The sequence below is a fragment of the Suricata suricatta genome, chromosome 3 (assembly GCF_006229205.1).
Source record: "Suricata suricatta isolate VVHF042 chromosome 3, meerkat_22Aug2017_6uvM2_HiC, whole genome shotgun sequence".
Lineage (NCBI taxonomy): Eukaryota > Metazoa > Chordata > Mammalia > Carnivora > Herpestidae > Suricata > Suricata suricatta.
In genome coordinates this window covers 68,923,525-68,940,657 of record NC_043702.1, presented here as the reverse complement: position 1 = coordinate 68,940,657, position 17,133 = coordinate 68,923,525, and the positions used below count along the sequence as shown (strand labels likewise).

The window sequence follows — 17,133 nt, the reverse complement described above, 5'->3', positions numbered from 1 at the left end:
TTTTTTGAGAGACAGAGACCGAGGGTGAGCAAGGGAGGGGCAAAGAGAGACACACACACACAGAACCAGAAGCAGGCTCTAGGCTCTGAACTGTCAGCACAGAGCCTGACATGGGGTTCAAACCCACGAATGTGAGATCATGACCTGAGCCGAATATGGATGCTCAACCGACTGAGCCATCCAAATTCCCTTGGATGAGACTGACTTTATCCATAAACCTAGAATCATAAACTTTGGGGCTGGATGGGACTAGAGAGGTTATTTAATTAAATCATCCTTATACTTTTTTTTCAAATCCATTTTGTCTTAGAAGTTTAATATTCATATGCATAGTGAGGACAATATAGGTCTAGGGCTAGCTTTATTTACATATATGAATTTTTAACCTATAAAGAAAAAAAACTGTTGCAGATTGTTGCCAAACAAAATTTCAAACAAACATTTTTTTAGTCCCTAGTATGGTATATGTTAGAAGCCTGCAGAAAAAAGGATATGTACATCATAGTGTTTGCCCTCAAGGAGTCAGTATAATCCCCAGAAATACATCCTGAAATGTATGAAAAGAACTATAATGATGTCAAGAAATATTTTTGACACCAGAGGTATAGATAAGCACAATGAGATGGAAGCCAAAGCTAGAAGGGATAAGTTTGGCCTATCAGAGAAATCTCTCAATCTCTCTCATTCAATCTCTCTCTCTCTCTCTCTCACACACACACACACACATTTTCATTCGCCAGTCATTTATTAGGGACCTAACATTTGTCACACATGGAGGTACCTTGGTGGCCAGGCAAGGTCACCTGTTCTCACTGCAGAGAGAGAAGGTTCAGAATGGTGGAGGAGGACTCTAGATGCACAGCTGGTAAAGTGGACAAGGGGGCATTCTGGGCAGAGTGAATGTCACCAACGCTCAGAAGTGAAAAAAATAATCAGCTCCAGGGTGATGAGAGCCTACATATATAAAAGACTTTGGTGGTTATAGAATATAAAGTTGGAAAGAGGTGATTTGAGGTTGTTTTGTGAAGAACGAATTTTATTCAAAAATGTGTCTTTTACTCTTCAGATGAGAGGGAGCATTGGGAATAATAGAAAGCATGGCTGAGGTAGTTGAATTGGCATGATGAATCATTCAGCAAAAGCATTTATTGAGCACTTCCTGTATACCCAGCCTTGTTTTAGGTGCTAAGAATTATAGGTGGGAGGCAAACGTCCAAATTCCTGGCCTCAAGGAGTTCTCCTTTAGGTGAGATGGGACAGTCCATGAATGGAGCTGGAATGCAGTCTGGGGACTTTTGCTATGATCCAGCAAGGGGACAGAAGGTGTCAGTTCAGCTGGTTGTGGTGAGAAAGGAAAGGAGGGAATGGTGAGACTCCAGTCACTAGAAAGAGATTCAAAGGGAGAATAAATGACAAGATTTGGCAATCAATGGAACGGGAGCATTCTGGAAAAAGTAGCTTCCATGACTTGTTTTCTAGCTCAGATGTTCAGCTGGCTGGCAGATGCCTGCCAATTTCTATGGTACCGTGAGGTTGGAGTCTAAAGCCTGGAGCTACTATTACAGTCTGATCTGTCTGTTTGAACAGTGCTGATTGGGGGTGCCTGTAGGACATTTCGCTTGAGGCACCCCCACTTCATTTTCAGCACCCCTTCCAAAGACTTCCCCTGCTTTGTGGTACCCCCTTTTGCTTTAGACAGCTCTTAGAAATGGCTGAAAGTTTGAAGTGGTAAGTGAATAAGGTTTGAAGTGTTAAGACTTCATGAAGTTTCTGTACTTTTCACACAAAAACTCTTGAAACAAAAAATAAAACAATTCCTAAAATGAAGTTCTTTTTATGGTGGATTTTAGGCAAGCAAAGGGCTTTCTGGTATTCAGTAAATGCAACCATGATAGTGGCCACCTAATCCAACTACGCATAGAAAGTCGGCTTCTATGCTCCCCCATGGTAAGGGAACTGGAAGAGAAAGTTCACATCCATGATTCACATCAAGTTCAATGCTTACGACAAGCTATTAGGAAACCACAGCTTGCCAAATGCAATCCAGTTTCAATCTCCCACCCCATTTCCCTGGGTTTACAGCTCTTCTCCTGCACCCTCCCACACAGCTGGGGCTGGGCTCCGCACTGCTGGCCCTGTGTCATCTCTTGAATCCTTTAGTTCCTTTCAGTTCTGACAGTACAGCAGCCCCCCTCCTCCGTTATCTTCCATTTTGCTTTCCACAGTTTCAATTTACCCAAGCTCAACTGTGATCAGGCAGCGATGATCCTCCTTCTGATGTATTATCAGAAGGTCACAGGTAGCCTAATACTATGTTGTAATACTCACGACATTCACCTCATTTCAGCTCATCACATAGATATTTTATCATCTCACATAATCACAAGAAGAAGGGTGAGTACAGTACAATGAGGTATTTTGAGAGAGAAACCACATTCACATAACTTTTATTATAGTATATTATAATTGTTTTATTATTATTGTGGTTAACTAATTTATAAATTAAATTTTATCATAAGTATGTCTGGGAAAACCCATGGTATAATATATATAGGGTTTAGTACTATCTGCAGTTTCAGGCACCTGTTGGGGGTCTCAGAATGTATCCCTAATGAATAAGAGAAGGACTACTGTATTTCAGTTTGGACCTGGATAGGGTCCAGAAGGTAGTGGGGAGGACATTTTTCCCCTGTAACCAATCTGAAGGTGAGCATCTTCTCTCTTGAGATGTATTGACCTTTTCCAGTTACACAAATTTGGGTTTGTTCTGTCCAGTGAACAATGGATTCAGATCAGATTGTGTTCCTTACTTAGATTACTCTGTAGAAGGAAAGGATGTGGTAAGCAGCTGAATCAAGTCCTGTTCATGGCTGAATGATGCAGAAAATCTGGATTCTTAATATGACTTTCCAAACGAATAAGCAAGGAATTTCTGATGCTTGCAGCATGTGCATTGTACTTGAAAAAATTGTCCCACAGAACAAAGTGAAAGGTGTGCCTGCCCTTCTTGGCTCTTTCTGCATACACATTTGCATTTTATCCCAAATCATCTGAGATTTGGTGTTTATCTCTTACTCTGACAGCACCTAACAAAGCCTGTGGCTACCTCTCAATTGCCTTCTATTAATCAACTAAAAGCTAAAGTACATTTTAAAATATCTCCTTATCCTGTCTCAGAACTTCCGTCTCTTTCTCCGCCCTAGCACTGTCCTTGATATTCAGAATTCTTTATTTCTCCTGCAGCTTCTGAACCTGGATAATCACCACCTCCACAGGCCCATGGGATCCCATTGCTTTTTACTTGTTCTATCCCACTTTCTCTCTAATCTTCCCAAATCACCACTCCCCGTTCCACGGGGGCACATAATACTCTTTCTCACACGCGGGAAATGTGAAACTCTGCTAATCAGCTCCACCGGCTTAGCTCCAGTTTTGTGGGGATTCAAATTGCCTGTTACCAACCCCTGTGTGAAGTGGATTAACCCTTTTAGACTGTCTTTGCCAGTCCCTGCTTCCCCTGGCTCCCTCTTGTCTCTTCCTCTTTTATAGAAGTTGACCTTTGCAGAGAATCTCATCTCTTCTGAAGTTCTTCGCTGTATCTCTCTGTATCTTACAAATGAGTTTTTAAACTGAACTGAAGATGTTTTTTTTCTTGTAGCTTTTAGTCTATTCCTCCATCATTTTGTCTTTAACTCAAAAGTATCTAACAGATGTTGCTTGTCTAAAAATCCTTATTCACAGCAGCTCTGTTATCATCTTGTAGACTGTGTTGAAAATATGCCACCTCGTCACTGGGGAGCCTCACTACAAAGAGCAAGTTAAGGCAAGACACAGTAAGACAGAACATAGTTTAACTTCCCTCACAAAAGCCTGATTGTTGAAGCCCAGGGGATATGATTCAAAGACTAGGTCATCAAAACAAACAGAAACAGAAAACAACTCCACCAACAACCAAAACAATCCTGGAAATGATGTGACATTGCTGAGTGCAGAAGCATTTCCATCTTAGGTGCTTTAAGAATACACCCATTTAAGAAAAAAACTACATTTACTTAACTGGCAGTTATAAATCAACACAAAAACAACTTTTAATGGTAGATATACTGTTAGTCCCTGTTTGTTTGCTGGGGCTGTGATAACAAAGTACCACAAATTGAGTGACGTAATAGAAATTTGTTGGCTCATAGATTTGGAGGCTAGAAGTAAAAAAACAAGATGTCAGCAGGATTGGCTCCCTCTGCGTTGTGAGAGAAGGGTCTGGTCCAAGCTCCCTCCCTGTCTTGTAGATGGGTGTCTTCTCCCTGTGCCTCTTCATATCATCTACTCTCTGTGCATATTTCTGTGTTCCAGTTTCCCCTTCTTCTGAGGACACCAGTCATCAATTAGGGTCTACCCTAATCACTTTGTTTTAACCTAATTATCTCCGTAAAGGCCCTGTGTGCAAACAAGGTCTCATTCTGAGGTAATGGAGGTTAGGACTTCAATATATAAATTTTTGACATATAAATTAAAACCATAGTAGTCCCTTTGCTTCTGATTCAGGCTGACTACCTACTTTGCAGGGCCCAGGGTAAAATAAAAATGTGGGGCCCTGCCTGGGGCAAGGAAGTGAAGTCAATCTCCACCTCCCATGAGTTCAGGAGGGATTGCAACATCTGTGCCAGAAAGTTCTGGAATCACACTCAGTTCTTGGGCTAGAGATAGATTACGGGCTCCCCACTCAGTCCTCACCAAATATGCTGGATGCTCTCAGCCTAGTGAGGATAGCTGCTGCCTTGCTCTTCCCTGAGATGCTACTAGCCATTCACTACCAAACTTTGGGCCTCCTGGCACCCCAACACAATCTGGTTGGCACAGTGGGTGGAGGGTAGGAATGCGCAGGCAGCTTAGAACTCATCCCAGGGATCTAGAGAGGTGACAGAGTTGGAACTGAGCCTAAGCTGAGGCTTCTAGCTTCAGGCTCATGCTCTACTGTCCCATGAGACTTCATGCCTAGAGCACAAATTCAAATATTAAAATTATTAAGAATTCCAAGACCAAAAGCCACAGAACATTGAACTCCAAGTGTGATGCCCTGCTAAACATGGGGCTCTGTGTCTTCATTGGCCACATGCCTATGAACCCACCCTGTTCTTACTTGAAGAACACGCTAACACCATGGAGGAAAGACTCTGGCAAACTACAGAGCATTTCTTTTAGGGTAGAACTGCTTGAGGCTAAACCACCATTTGTAATGGCTGTAATAATAACACTGGCTTCACAGGGTCTTGATAAGGATTACCTCAGTCACTATGATCACTTTATAAATGTTAATAAAAGAAAAGCAAATCTTGACATTGACCATGGATAGTGCCAAATAAGACAATGTTTTCAGTTAGATAACCACTTTGAATTTCCTCTTTATGTATTATTTAAAAGAAAAGTTCTCAAGAGCAGAATGCCAAAAGCCAGAAATAGTAAAATATTTTTACTAGGATATTTATTTTGTGTGTGTGTGTGTGTGTGTGTGTGTGTGTGGTGTTTATTTTATTACCTGGGAGGCTGAATATGTTTTTTTTTAAATTAAGTTTTCATTTAAATTCCAGTTAGTTAACATACAGTGTAATATTAGTTTTAGGTGTACGATTTAGTGATTTGATACTTGCATTCAACACCCAGTGTTCATCACGAAGGGGCCCTTCTCAATCCCCATCACCTATTTTACCCATACCCATACCTCTCCTCTGCTCTCCTCTGGCAACCATCAGTTTGTTCTCTGTAATTAGGATATGTTTCTTGCCTCTCTCTCTCTCTCTCTCTCTCTCTCTCTCTCTCTCTCTCTCTCTCTCTCTCTTTCTGTGCTATTTGCTTTGTTCCTTAAAGTCCACATATGAATGAAATCATATGGTATTTGTCTTTCTCTGACTGACTTATTTTGCTTTGCATGCTAATATATTTCTTTGGACTGTAGTAGCCTGGGAAGTGTCATAAATTTAAAAATAACATGGCCATACATGAAAGCAGAAACTTCTTGTTTGTTTTGTTTAGCTCTGTATCACAGAAATTTTAATAATATTCCTCCATTTTTCTTGAGTGGCTTTATAAAATATTTTTCCCTAAATGACTTAATACAGTGTTTATAAGGTATTCACTCTTTTGTTCATTTCTTTTATGAACTGAATGTCCTTTCACTCTGAAAAATTAAAGAAATATAATTTATGTTCCTGGCTTTGTATTGGAAGATCTCCTAAAAGGCTTTTAAGCATAATTTCTTCTTCTTCTTCTTCTTCTTTTTTAAATGTTTATTTATTTATATTTGAGAAAGAGAGAGAGCACACACAAGAGAGGGGCAGAAAGAGAGGGAGAGACAGAATTCTAAGGAGGCTCCACTCTGTCATTGCAGAGCCTGACTTGGGGCTCAAACTCACAAACTATGAGACCATGACCTGAGTAAAAATCAAGAGTCAAGTCGGACTCTTAACTGACTGAGCCACCCAGTTCCCCCAAATATAATTTCTAAATGAAAGTGGAGGCAAGCATCTATAAATGTCTCAACTATATTACTCTGATAGATCATATGAAGATTCATTGCATTGGGATGAGTTTAAAATAAGCAAAGCAAAGCAATCATTTCTTTAGGAAACTAGATATAAATAAGCAAATTGTTAGATCAAGGAAGGGAAATGAAGAGATATCTGAGCTCTCTGTGACTCAGCTGTTCCAGTCATTGGCTTGGAACTTGCATTGTGTTATATCAGTTACTATGAAAACCAAGAATGGGAAGAGGTTAGAAACTTAGTGAGAAAAAGTTAAAGCACCTGGAAAACTGGAAGTCTGACTCTCAAAGACTCATGAAGAAAGTAGCCAGTCAGAGAAGCTAGGATGAGAAAAGTATGAAGTGGAAGAGATTCTGAGAGGTGACAGTGAAGATGGGTAAACAGAGTCAGATGGTTAGAGTGACTGATGGCCGGGAAGGACAGTTAAACCAGTATCTGATCAGGGTTTTACTTAAATTCCAAATCTCTATATTAGAAGACTGGCTCACTGCCCAGAGGTATAGGAATCACCTAAGATATTTTTTTTAGCCAATAGCTTTTCTGTTTTATGAAAATATTCGCTCTTACATGTAGGAGTACTGTTTTAGAAAAAGATGGATTGTAGAGAACAAGAGGCTGGCTTCCTGTTCCTCCTATCACAAAATCAAATCACATGTTCCCATCAAACAGCAGGACACAGAATGAACTATTTTATGAGGTCACAGGCTTTGGGAGGGGGTGTCTTTTCCATATGTGCTTGAGTACCTGGTTTAAATTCCCATTCTTCAAGTTCCTATAGATGCAAGTTATTTAACCTTCTTCATCTGTAAAGAAGGGTATGTATTAATAGTACATACCCCATTGTGGTGAAGGTTCAGTGTGTTAATGTAAGTGCAACAGTACACAGTAATCATTCTCCAAATGTTAGATACTATTAGAAATAGTCAAGGAGGCCATTGTTACCTTTTTATCAGAAATTAAAGCTATGGGGAAAATCTCAGGGTCACAGCGTCTCCCCACTGCTGTCTCTAGGTAGTGTCTCTTCTCATCACCGTCTTTCAGAGACCTCTCCCACATGGCAATGCATCTTCCCTTCCTCAACACCAGGGTGCACCATCCTGAATCTCTTCCTTACTTTTGCTATGACTTTGATGCCAGTGCGCTCCCCATTGTCCTCTCCACCTCAATGCTTTTAATTTCCATACAGATGCCCCAACACTCTGGCCCAGTGTTTTCTCCACCACAGATCAGGGTTCATTAATGGGTCATGATATCAGTGTGGTGTGTCGTAACCCATGTTACAAAATGAAATGGAATGGAACTGAGTAGATGAGTAGCAGCATATTGTATTAGATAATGGAATCCTTTTTTTAAATGAAACTTTTGTTCTATACTGCCATGGATGCTGGGTTCCTCAACTTCCTCTGCTCCAAGGACTTTCTTTCACCTGTTACCTACTTTAGTGCTTTTACAACCACACCATGGACCTGGTCATACCAAGCATGTAACCATCTCCAAAACTTGTTAGTCCTATTGTATAACCACTGCCCCTCCTATTATTCCATTTCTCTCCTGTATTTTACTAAGCTTATTAATTTTAATTTTCTTCCTTTTTCAGCCTGTATTTCTTGAATCCAAACTTTTTAACCCTCAGTATTCCTGCTGCAACTGACTTAGCTTAGGTCTTCAATGTCTTCCTTCATGTGCAATTGCTTCAACCTCGCAGATGCTCTCTTTGCTGCCCTCTAGACTTACCCCCTTCAAGTCCCAAACTGACCATGGCATTCCTAAACTTAAAAGTGTGACCTGGTTCCCTTTTATGCAGACTCGTGAGGCTCTTCTCAGCAGAGAATTTGCTCAACCAGTTCACCCAACCAGAATTTATTTTCTTTCTGCAGAGTGCCTCTACCCAAACTCTTCATTTTCTCATCTCTTGGATGCATCCAAATATAGATATATCACAGTTTCTTATCCTGCCACACCCCTATTCTGGGGATCTACTCTATCCACAACCCCTGAAGGGCAGATCCCTGTGTGCACCTCACACCGCTATTACATCCGACTAGCCACCGGAAGGCCTCTAATTCGAGAGCAGAGCACAAGGACTGGCCAGTGCCTTATGATGAGTGTGGCCAGGTTCTTCTCCTAGGATATTAGGCAAGTCTTCCAACAAAACTGTGGGAGGTATATGTGAAAGGTCCTGCAAGTTGAAGCAGAAGAAACTAGTCCACAGAAAGAGAACCAAACAGGGACCAACAGGCAGCTCCTGAGAGAGAAGCAGAGAAAGTAGATGCTTCATTTAAGTGGTGAGTTCTCAGTTTGCAGGTGGCCTGAGCCTCGCGTTTGCCTGAGTGACCTTCAGCAGGTCCTTTTTCCTCTATCCAAAAAAGCACAGGAAAGACATTTTAGCCTATTGCCATTGCATGCATTCTATGCTTTCCTCTATCTCTTTTTTCCCATGTGGCAACTGCCTACTTCTCCTTCAGGAAAATAATGCCCTTCTGTGAGTCTGCAGCCCCTCAAGCCAGTCTTTTCTATCTCTTTAGAACTTTGCTCATTCCTTGTTATTTTAATATATACCGCACTGTTGTATATTTGTTTGAGTTTCTGTATCTGTCTCTGGACTCAGCCTCTTGGGGACATATCCTACTCATATTTTTATCTCCCCAATCTGGTGGTGAGTAGCAGATTCCATTAGTTCCCTACCCACACTGCCTACCCTGACATTGCTCCATGCAAGCCAGAGACCAGGAGATTAGTCCCCCATCCCATCAGTGAGGAGTGGGGGCTGATGGAGAAATAGCTGTTTCCTGCCCCTCAGAGGGTCCACTGCATTCTCCACAGTCACTCAGAAAGGCTCCTTTGAAATTGAGCCCCAGTTGTCTGTAATGGCTTTCTTCCCTTCCCTGTCTCATTTCCTCACTCCTTCATCATGTCTTCTAGAACCATCTCCCAAATAAACTACCTACATCAAGATTAAGATATGTCTTGGGGATATCTCCAGGAAGGGAGATAAAGCACACAGAGCTGGACAAATAGTGAATGAACAGCTGAAGCTTTCAGCACATTACCCGTCTTCCTGTTGACACAGGATTTCAAGAGATGACGCTACCCCTCTATCCCAGTTCACTGCCTTCTTCCAGATAGGCCCCATGGTCATGAACATTGACCTCAGGCTCATCAGTACTCTCACTTCCCCTGGTCACCAGTCATTCAGAATAGCATGCCTTCACCATCCTCAAGGACTAACACAGCTGTGGGCTCACTCCTATTCTGCCCCTTGGGAAGATAAGTGCTGCTGAGGAAACTCTCCTATTATTAGGTTGGTTGCGGCCATTTCACATAATTTTCTGCTCTCAACATAGCTTTAAAATTCTCGTATTGCCCCCATTCATTTCCTCGAGCGACTTCTACAGAGACTATGTCCACCTTTCCCCAGAGTGCCTACTCCTTCCTTCATTCTCCCACCTGCCCTCCCAGTATTGGGGGTACCTGAGTGAGTGAAGTTATACTAAGTCACAGCACTTGCTAGAAGAACTCAGATTCTAGAACCACAATGAGGCCCCTATTACAGCCAACACAGACATGCCAAGTACAGAGCCATGTGCAAGGCAGTATATAATTGCTACTATCAACCTGTCTAAGTAGTCTGGATTGGCCAGAGGAAAATGGTGCTGTGGTGATATTGAAACCAAAAGACAACACTTGAGTGAATACTATTATTACCTCCATTTTTATGGAGGCACAGAGAGGTTAAGTAACTTGTCCAAGGTGACACAGCTGGTAAATGGTAGAGACAGGATTGAGACCCATAGTTTGGCTCAGAGACCATGAACTTAACTATTATATGACACTATATCTACTGATTTGTGAACATGAAATTATTGATAAATTATTGAAAAGGCAACACAATAGCATCCATCAACTGCCTCCCAAGGCTGGGATCCTTATAATACACATCAGATAAATCAGTTATACATATTAAACAATATGTATTAAACAACTCAGATGAAAAACTACTGCATGTATAATCTGCCTTGCATTATTACATATCCCTTACTAGTAAATTTAAAACTAAAATGCACGCATATTTCCCGTGGCTGCTCTGTGAATACCAATCATAGCTAAAGGTAGTCAGTGCGGTTGGGGCACATGTGGAACACAACAGCAAACTGAGGCACCTCCAAAACATGATTTAAAAAGCTGTAAAACTTCCACCTATGAAAATTGGACAGCTGGAGTAGACAATGTCTCAGGTCCCTTGCAATGCTAAAATTTTGTTTTCCCATCTTTGCATCAACAGGAAACACGATTTCAAACCCATCCAGATTATACTTGAAATTTCACTGATGTGGGGGATTGAAGTCAGGGAGGGGAGCCTATGCAAGGATTGTTACATTCACTGCCACACATTCTCCAAGACCCACATTCCACGAACACCAGTAACAGCATTTTCATATCTGAAGAATCTCTCTGCCAACTATGTCAAATGCCTTCACATTTGCAAACTGTCACTTGGAGTGTACAGGAGGTAGAAGATGGTTTTAACTTCAGGGCGTCCTTGACCACAAAAAGAAGGCACTGATTAGAAACTATCTCAGGCCAGGATTTGGGTCTGCTACATAATAGTAGGGATTAGCTCATTAGTGCTAAGGCTGGCTCAGAGGATCACCAGTGCATTTTCTCTGTGTGGCTTGGGTCCACTTCTGTCCTATGGGCTGTTGCCCTGTTCTAGATACCAAGCATTCAGACACATTTTAAATGTAAAATAATAAGCACTGTATGGCAAACTCTTAGTGGAGATGGGTCATACAGGGGTCAGATGTTCATCCGCAGGACCATTCTACTGAATTTACCAAGAGGGTTAAGAAGTTTCTGATCTTTGGCCATTTTAGAATAATAACTACTCAATCTGTCCTTGATAAAGCCTTGTGGGAGTCCAAGAGAATATAGTCCAAGTGAGATTACCTCAAAAATGTATGCAAAGTATGTTGAGAAGGGAAAAAAATGAACACATACATTGGCACACTTTGTTTTACCTCTTTTCCAAACTTATCCCCAAAGGCAGAGAGGAAGGAGGCTGCCTGAAGTCTCCTCCTGGTTTATTTATCACCCTGCCTGCCTCCTCCTTTCACATAGGGCTTCCACTTTTGGACACTGGCTTCCCTCTGCCTCAAAAGCATCCATGTAGTTAGTTATTCTCCAGAGCGGGCCTCTGCAGGATGTCTTTTCATGACTCTTTACACAAATCTCTTATGAGTCATATGTGTATTAGATGCTGAATAAATGTTTGGTGACTTGATCTGGTGTGTACCTGTGCTGTGGGGTGACTCTGAAGGAACTCTGGCTTACTGGCACACCAAATGCCTTACAAACCATCTCATTTAATCCTTGGTGGTCCTCCAGATATCACAGACCCCATTTCTCTGATGAGAGAAATAGAGAAGCCAAGAGGGTTATTTGCTCCAGCTTATACAGTTTATGGGGGCCACAGAGGCTCCACTGCCCCATTTGGTCTGCAAGGCATTAATAGAAAAGATTTTAACATTCTTTTCCCCAAGTCTCATAGGGGTAGAGGCCTGGCTTAGGGCCACTGGGCAAGCGGTGGCACACATCCAGAACGCTTGCTTTGGGAGAGGATGAAACGAAACATCTTTTTGCCATCATTTAGCTGAAAGATAATACTTCCAAATAAACAAGTCTCAGAGACTATATCTTGAAATATCTCCTCCCCTCCGTGCCCAGCCTGTCCTGGGCCAGAGCTGAGTCAAGTTTTGCCTGCGAGCCCAGGCCAGGCCCCTCTCCGCCCGCGGAAGCCAGGAGGAGGGGGGGGGGGGCTGGAATAGGGGGGTGTGGGGCGGTGAGGGTGGGGTGCAAAGGCCATATGGCTGCGGGACTGGCCCATCCTCACGGTTTTATCAGGACTACAGAGACGCGGCCACCGCATAAATCCGACCGCCTCAGCTCCTTAGCAGCTCACGCCTACCTGCCCCCAGCTTCACCCCTTCCTCCTCTGCCTTAACCACCCCGGCCCCCGATGTGCCGATGTGGTCCCTCCGGCCCGGGGGACACTCACCCTGCCACTCTAGGACCGGCTCGGGGGTAAGTGCCGTCGCCGCGCCCTCGGTGAAGCTCCGTGGCGCCTCCAGCAGAAGCAGCAGCGGCAGCAACCGCAGCAACGGCATCCCTAACCACTGGGCTCGCCGGGCGCCCGGGGTGACCGTCGCGGCTGCCAGCTCCACGGCCGGAGCGCCGGGCTGCTGCGCTGGGGGCGGGACCGCAGCCCCCTCTGTGCTCCACCCCTCCCGGGGCCCAGCTGCCCCGGAGTCCCAGAAACCCACCCCGTCGCCCCTGTCACCACAGTATGCGGACACTCGGGGCTCTGGGCTGCAGATAGGGAAGTTGCGGAGGTTTTCCCCGCCCTACTCACTCCGGCTTGAGCAAGGAGGAGGAAGAGGAGGTGGACCATCTGCCCATCCCAGAAATTCCTGCCTTTGGGGTGGGGAGAGAGGAGGAGTAGGGCTACCCGGTGCACGCTCCTCCTGCTTCCAGCAGCCCATCCTCTTTCCGGGGGGAGGCCGAATAAGGAGTTGGGGGTAAGCAGTTGAGAATCCCTGGGACAGGAAGCCTGACATCTGGGTTTGCAAACCACTCGGATTCTGGTAAACACCACGGGTTTGGCAGCACGCAGCTTAGAGTAAACCGAGCTGCGTTGTGAACCCAGGCGCTTTGGGAGTACGCTGGACCTCCTCTCTGGAATGCGAACCATTGGAGATCTCAGGGCTGCGCCGGCTCCTCCCTCCAAGTACCCCAAAGTTCTTCCATTGCTGAGCTTCTTTCTTTTCTAAAATGTCACCCCCCAGTTCCCTTTTCCTTGGATTCCCCTAACCCAGCAAAACACCTGGGTTAACCCACTTTACAGCTGTTACCCACTTTATAGCTGAGAAAAACCGTCCGGAAAGGCAGAATTATTTGCTCTAGGTCACTCCTTAATCTAGCTAAAGTTACTCCCTAAATTAGTAAGTAGGAAAAGACTAGAATGTAGTTCTTCTAACTATAGTCTTTCAAATAATCAGCAGAGCACTAGAAACATTTAGTATCCCAGAGAACAAACTACATAAGACTGTTCTTAAATAGGACCTTGTTTGACCTTAGTCATTAAAACGTAAGAGGGGGGAAGGGAGCTTAAAAAAATAAAGGAAGGTCATGGGATGTTGGAGGACCTTTCTCAGCTGTCTATTGGCAAAAACCAAACCAATTATTTTTGAGTTAAGGGTGTCTGCTATAGAATGAATTTTACCCTCCTCCCCCAGTTCATATGTTGAAGCCCCAAATCTCCATGCGATTGTATTTGGAGTTAGAGTTTTTAAGGCTTAATTAAGTCTAATGAGGTCTTAAGGGTGGGATCCTAGATAGGATCAGTGACCTTAGAAGAAGAGGGAGTGATCTCTCTACCTATAGTCATGGAGCAAAGGCCACTTAAGGACATAGGAAGAATGTGACCGTATGCAAGCCTGGAAGAGAACTCTTATCAAAAATTGAAGTTTTGGACTTTGATCTTGGACTTTCTAGCCTCCAAAACTATGAGAAGTAAATGTCTCTTGTTTAAACCACCCAGTCTATGATATTTTGTTTTGATGGCTCAACCAGACTAATAGCACAGTTCCCCAGAGAGCAGAACCTGGGATGAGATCCCTGGCAGGAAATGGGATTAAAGACCAGAGTGAAATAGGAAACAGGGGCAAGCCACTGCCTTGGCCATGGCAGTAACAACATGTGTTCAGTCCTGCAGGAAACTCAGAAGGTCTCTGATCTGTCTGTCCTGGGGAAAAGAAGAAATCATGTATATGTAGGTTCACCATTCCCTCCGGGTGAGGTGATTCTAAGGTTTTTAACTCCTCTGCACAGAATTTTGGCAGAGGTGAGCTTTAGGTATAGTCCCATGCCACGGCATCTAAGAGACCCAGGGCCAGGCAGCAGCAGGTGCATGGAATGGCTAGAGGTGAGGTGCTGTCAGATTGCCCCTCAAGGAACCTGGGGGAAGCCTGTGGAGAGCTGGCTGCTACAGAGGCAGTTGGGATGAGGTGAGACTGGGAGAATGTGAGAGGTTCCAGTGTGTGTACTGAGTCAATAGCATATCATTATATGTAGAAGTTAGCATCTCTGCCTGAAAACATGCAGAAAAGGGATGTTTTCAGCATACGGACTATAGAGACTTTTATCATGAAGTATTTCTTCTGTGGCCTCAGGAATATACTGTGTGCTATGGGAATATCTCCAAAGTAGATGATTCAGGCCTGAGTGGGCTGGCATCTACTGCAGCAGTCAAGTGCAATATACATGCATAATCAGGTAACAAAGTGCAACACCGATGTCAATCTTTGGTGAAGGGCAGTGCAAGGAGATTAAAAGGGAGAGAGAGACCAGGAGGAGCTACAGCCATTGTACAGGATTCAATATATTCAGATAAGGTGAGCAAGAGTCTGTGCCAGGACTGAAAGAAGTAATGAGAAAAAATACAAAGATTTGAGTGAGAAATGCTTGCATAAGCATCAGTGAGTAGGTGGGCCTGGCTGGGACAAAGGGAAGCTCTTGGGGCACCCAGGCAAATGAGGTCAGTCACTGGAGCATTGGCTACCTCCCACTGGCTGTGGGATCCAGGTGAGATAGTCAACCACCATGGACTTCAGTTATACCCTCTGTGCGATGAAAAAAGGAGAAAGCCTTCCTTGACCCAATGCAGGCAATATTCCAAAGTAGCAGAGCTATGAATGTGAGCAGGAAAAAGAAAGGAAACAAGCCATATTTCATCTAAGAGCAAGTAGTGTAATGAAGAATGGTGATGACAGTTTTCTGGCCTACTGACACCACATTTCCTATTCAACAATTAGAAGACTCAGAGAAGAGCTAGTTTTTCATCTCTTCCTGAAGTATTGTGGCTTTGAGGTAGAAATCTGTGGCAAAGAGCTTTTTAGCCTTGAGGAAAGTATTCTTTCCTGTACCCTGGTCTTGTATGTGGCTTAGATTTATGAGGCAGGGTAAGGTAATGGTTAGAAGAGGTACTCTGCCACTTACAAGCAGGTTACTTAGCCTCCTTTAGCTTCAATTGTCTTCTGTGTAAAATGCAGATGGTCACATCTGCCCCATAGTGTTGCTGTATTTAATGAGCTAAGTATGTACAGTGCTTAGCCCAGAGTCTGGCATCCTGAGAATGTTTGTTTGGAGGAGAGCCAGTCCTGTTGTAATGATGTGTCCTGACCCCAGCTAGAAATGGGGTGGCTAGAGCTCTACATCTTCTCATTGCTGAATTTATCATTTAGAATTAGAATTAGTTACTTGAAGGGCATGTGGGTGGCTCAGTCAGTTAAGCATCTGACTTTGGCTCAGGTCATGGTCTCATAGTTCGTGAGTCGAGCCCTGCATCAGGCTCTGTGCTGATGGTTCAGAGCCTGGACCCTGCTTCAGATTCTGTCTCCCTCTTCTCTGCCCCTGCCCGACTCACACTCTGTCTCCTTCTCTCAAAAATAAATAAACATTAAAATTCTTTTTAAAAGAAAAGAAAAGAAAAGAATATGAGTTCCTTGGGGGAACTGACTATATTTTTCTTCTCTGTGAATCTGCAGGGCAACATGTGTCCTGGCATTTAGTAAGTTCTCAAAAAGTTTCCACTGAATGAGTGAATGAATGAAGGGAAGTAGGAATGAAGTTGAAAGGAATACAGTGTTTGGAGTCATTTGAAACTCAAGAAAAATATTAGAACTTGAATTATGTTGAATGAAAATATTGGAGAAGATTCAGGGATTTAAAATTCACTTAATGGGGGGAGGAGCCAAGATGGCGGAGAGGAAGGGAGCTCCGTAAACTTCGTCTGCCCCATCGATCGAACTGAGAAGGACATTACTCTCATCTGCAAGAGCGGAAGGAGAAAATACGGACTCCAGAAGGAAGAGAACCTGAAGGATACCTGAGTGAGTGAGTGCAAACTGGGGAGATTGGAAAATGGGCCAGCCTGAGACAGGCAGGGGAGGTGGGAGCCCCAGCCTAACGCAGGGCAAGCGCGCGGAGCCCGAGAGACAAAGGGAAGAGACAGAGAACCTGAACACGCTCATAGTACTGTCTTTGGGGAAGAGGTAAAGAACACTTAACTGCGCTTGGAGAGAGAAGCTCACTCCATAGATAACTCCTGGGTAGCCTAAATCCCGAACCCAGGTGGCGCAAGGGAAGGAACAGCTTCCAGCCCTGCGCCATCTTGGTGAGGAGTCGGCGGCGGCGGCAGCAGTGGTGTCAGGGGTGCTCACTTCAACCTCAGTTTTGGGAGTGGGAGCACGCACCTCATTTCTATGGCACATCTTGCCCCCAGCATTGGCTATGCGAAACCTGAATCCCGGGTGCCAACAGGGAAAAAATAGCCCCCACCTCTGCATGATCCCGGCAGGGAGTTGGCGGCGGTGGAGACCTGGGTGCATGCGCAGGTTGCAGGAGCTCCCAGCTCATTTCCAGCAGCTCCCAGCGCTTCCGGCAACAGCTGCACACTCATTCCTCCCCCAACACGAACGCGATCCTGGCTGGGGGTTGGGTCTGTGACCATGACCATGCTGACGCACTTCACCTCCTGCTG

At 44.1% G+C, this 17,133-nt stretch overlaps 1 protein-coding gene across 3 annotated transcripts in view; it reads right to left on the bottom strand.

Moving 5' to 3' along the window:
- The window catches only part of PLA2R1 (phospholipase A2 receptor 1), a 117,587-nt gene extending 104,717 nt beyond the window's left edge, over positions 1 to 12,870 (bottom strand). The window contains exon 1 of one of the 3 annotated variants that reach the window (XM_029934512.1): positions 12,592 to 12,870. In XM_029934512.1, the coding sequence (XP_029790372.1) occupies positions 12,592 to 12,700 (109 nt within the window). In that variant the 5' untranslated portion in view covers positions 12,701 to 12,870. The remainder of the gene's footprint in view (positions 1 to 12,591) is intronic. The other 2 variants (XM_029934513.1, XM_029934511.1) reach the window with 2 other exon arrangements.
- Between the last annotated feature and the right edge of the window lie 4,263 nt (positions 12,871 to 17,133).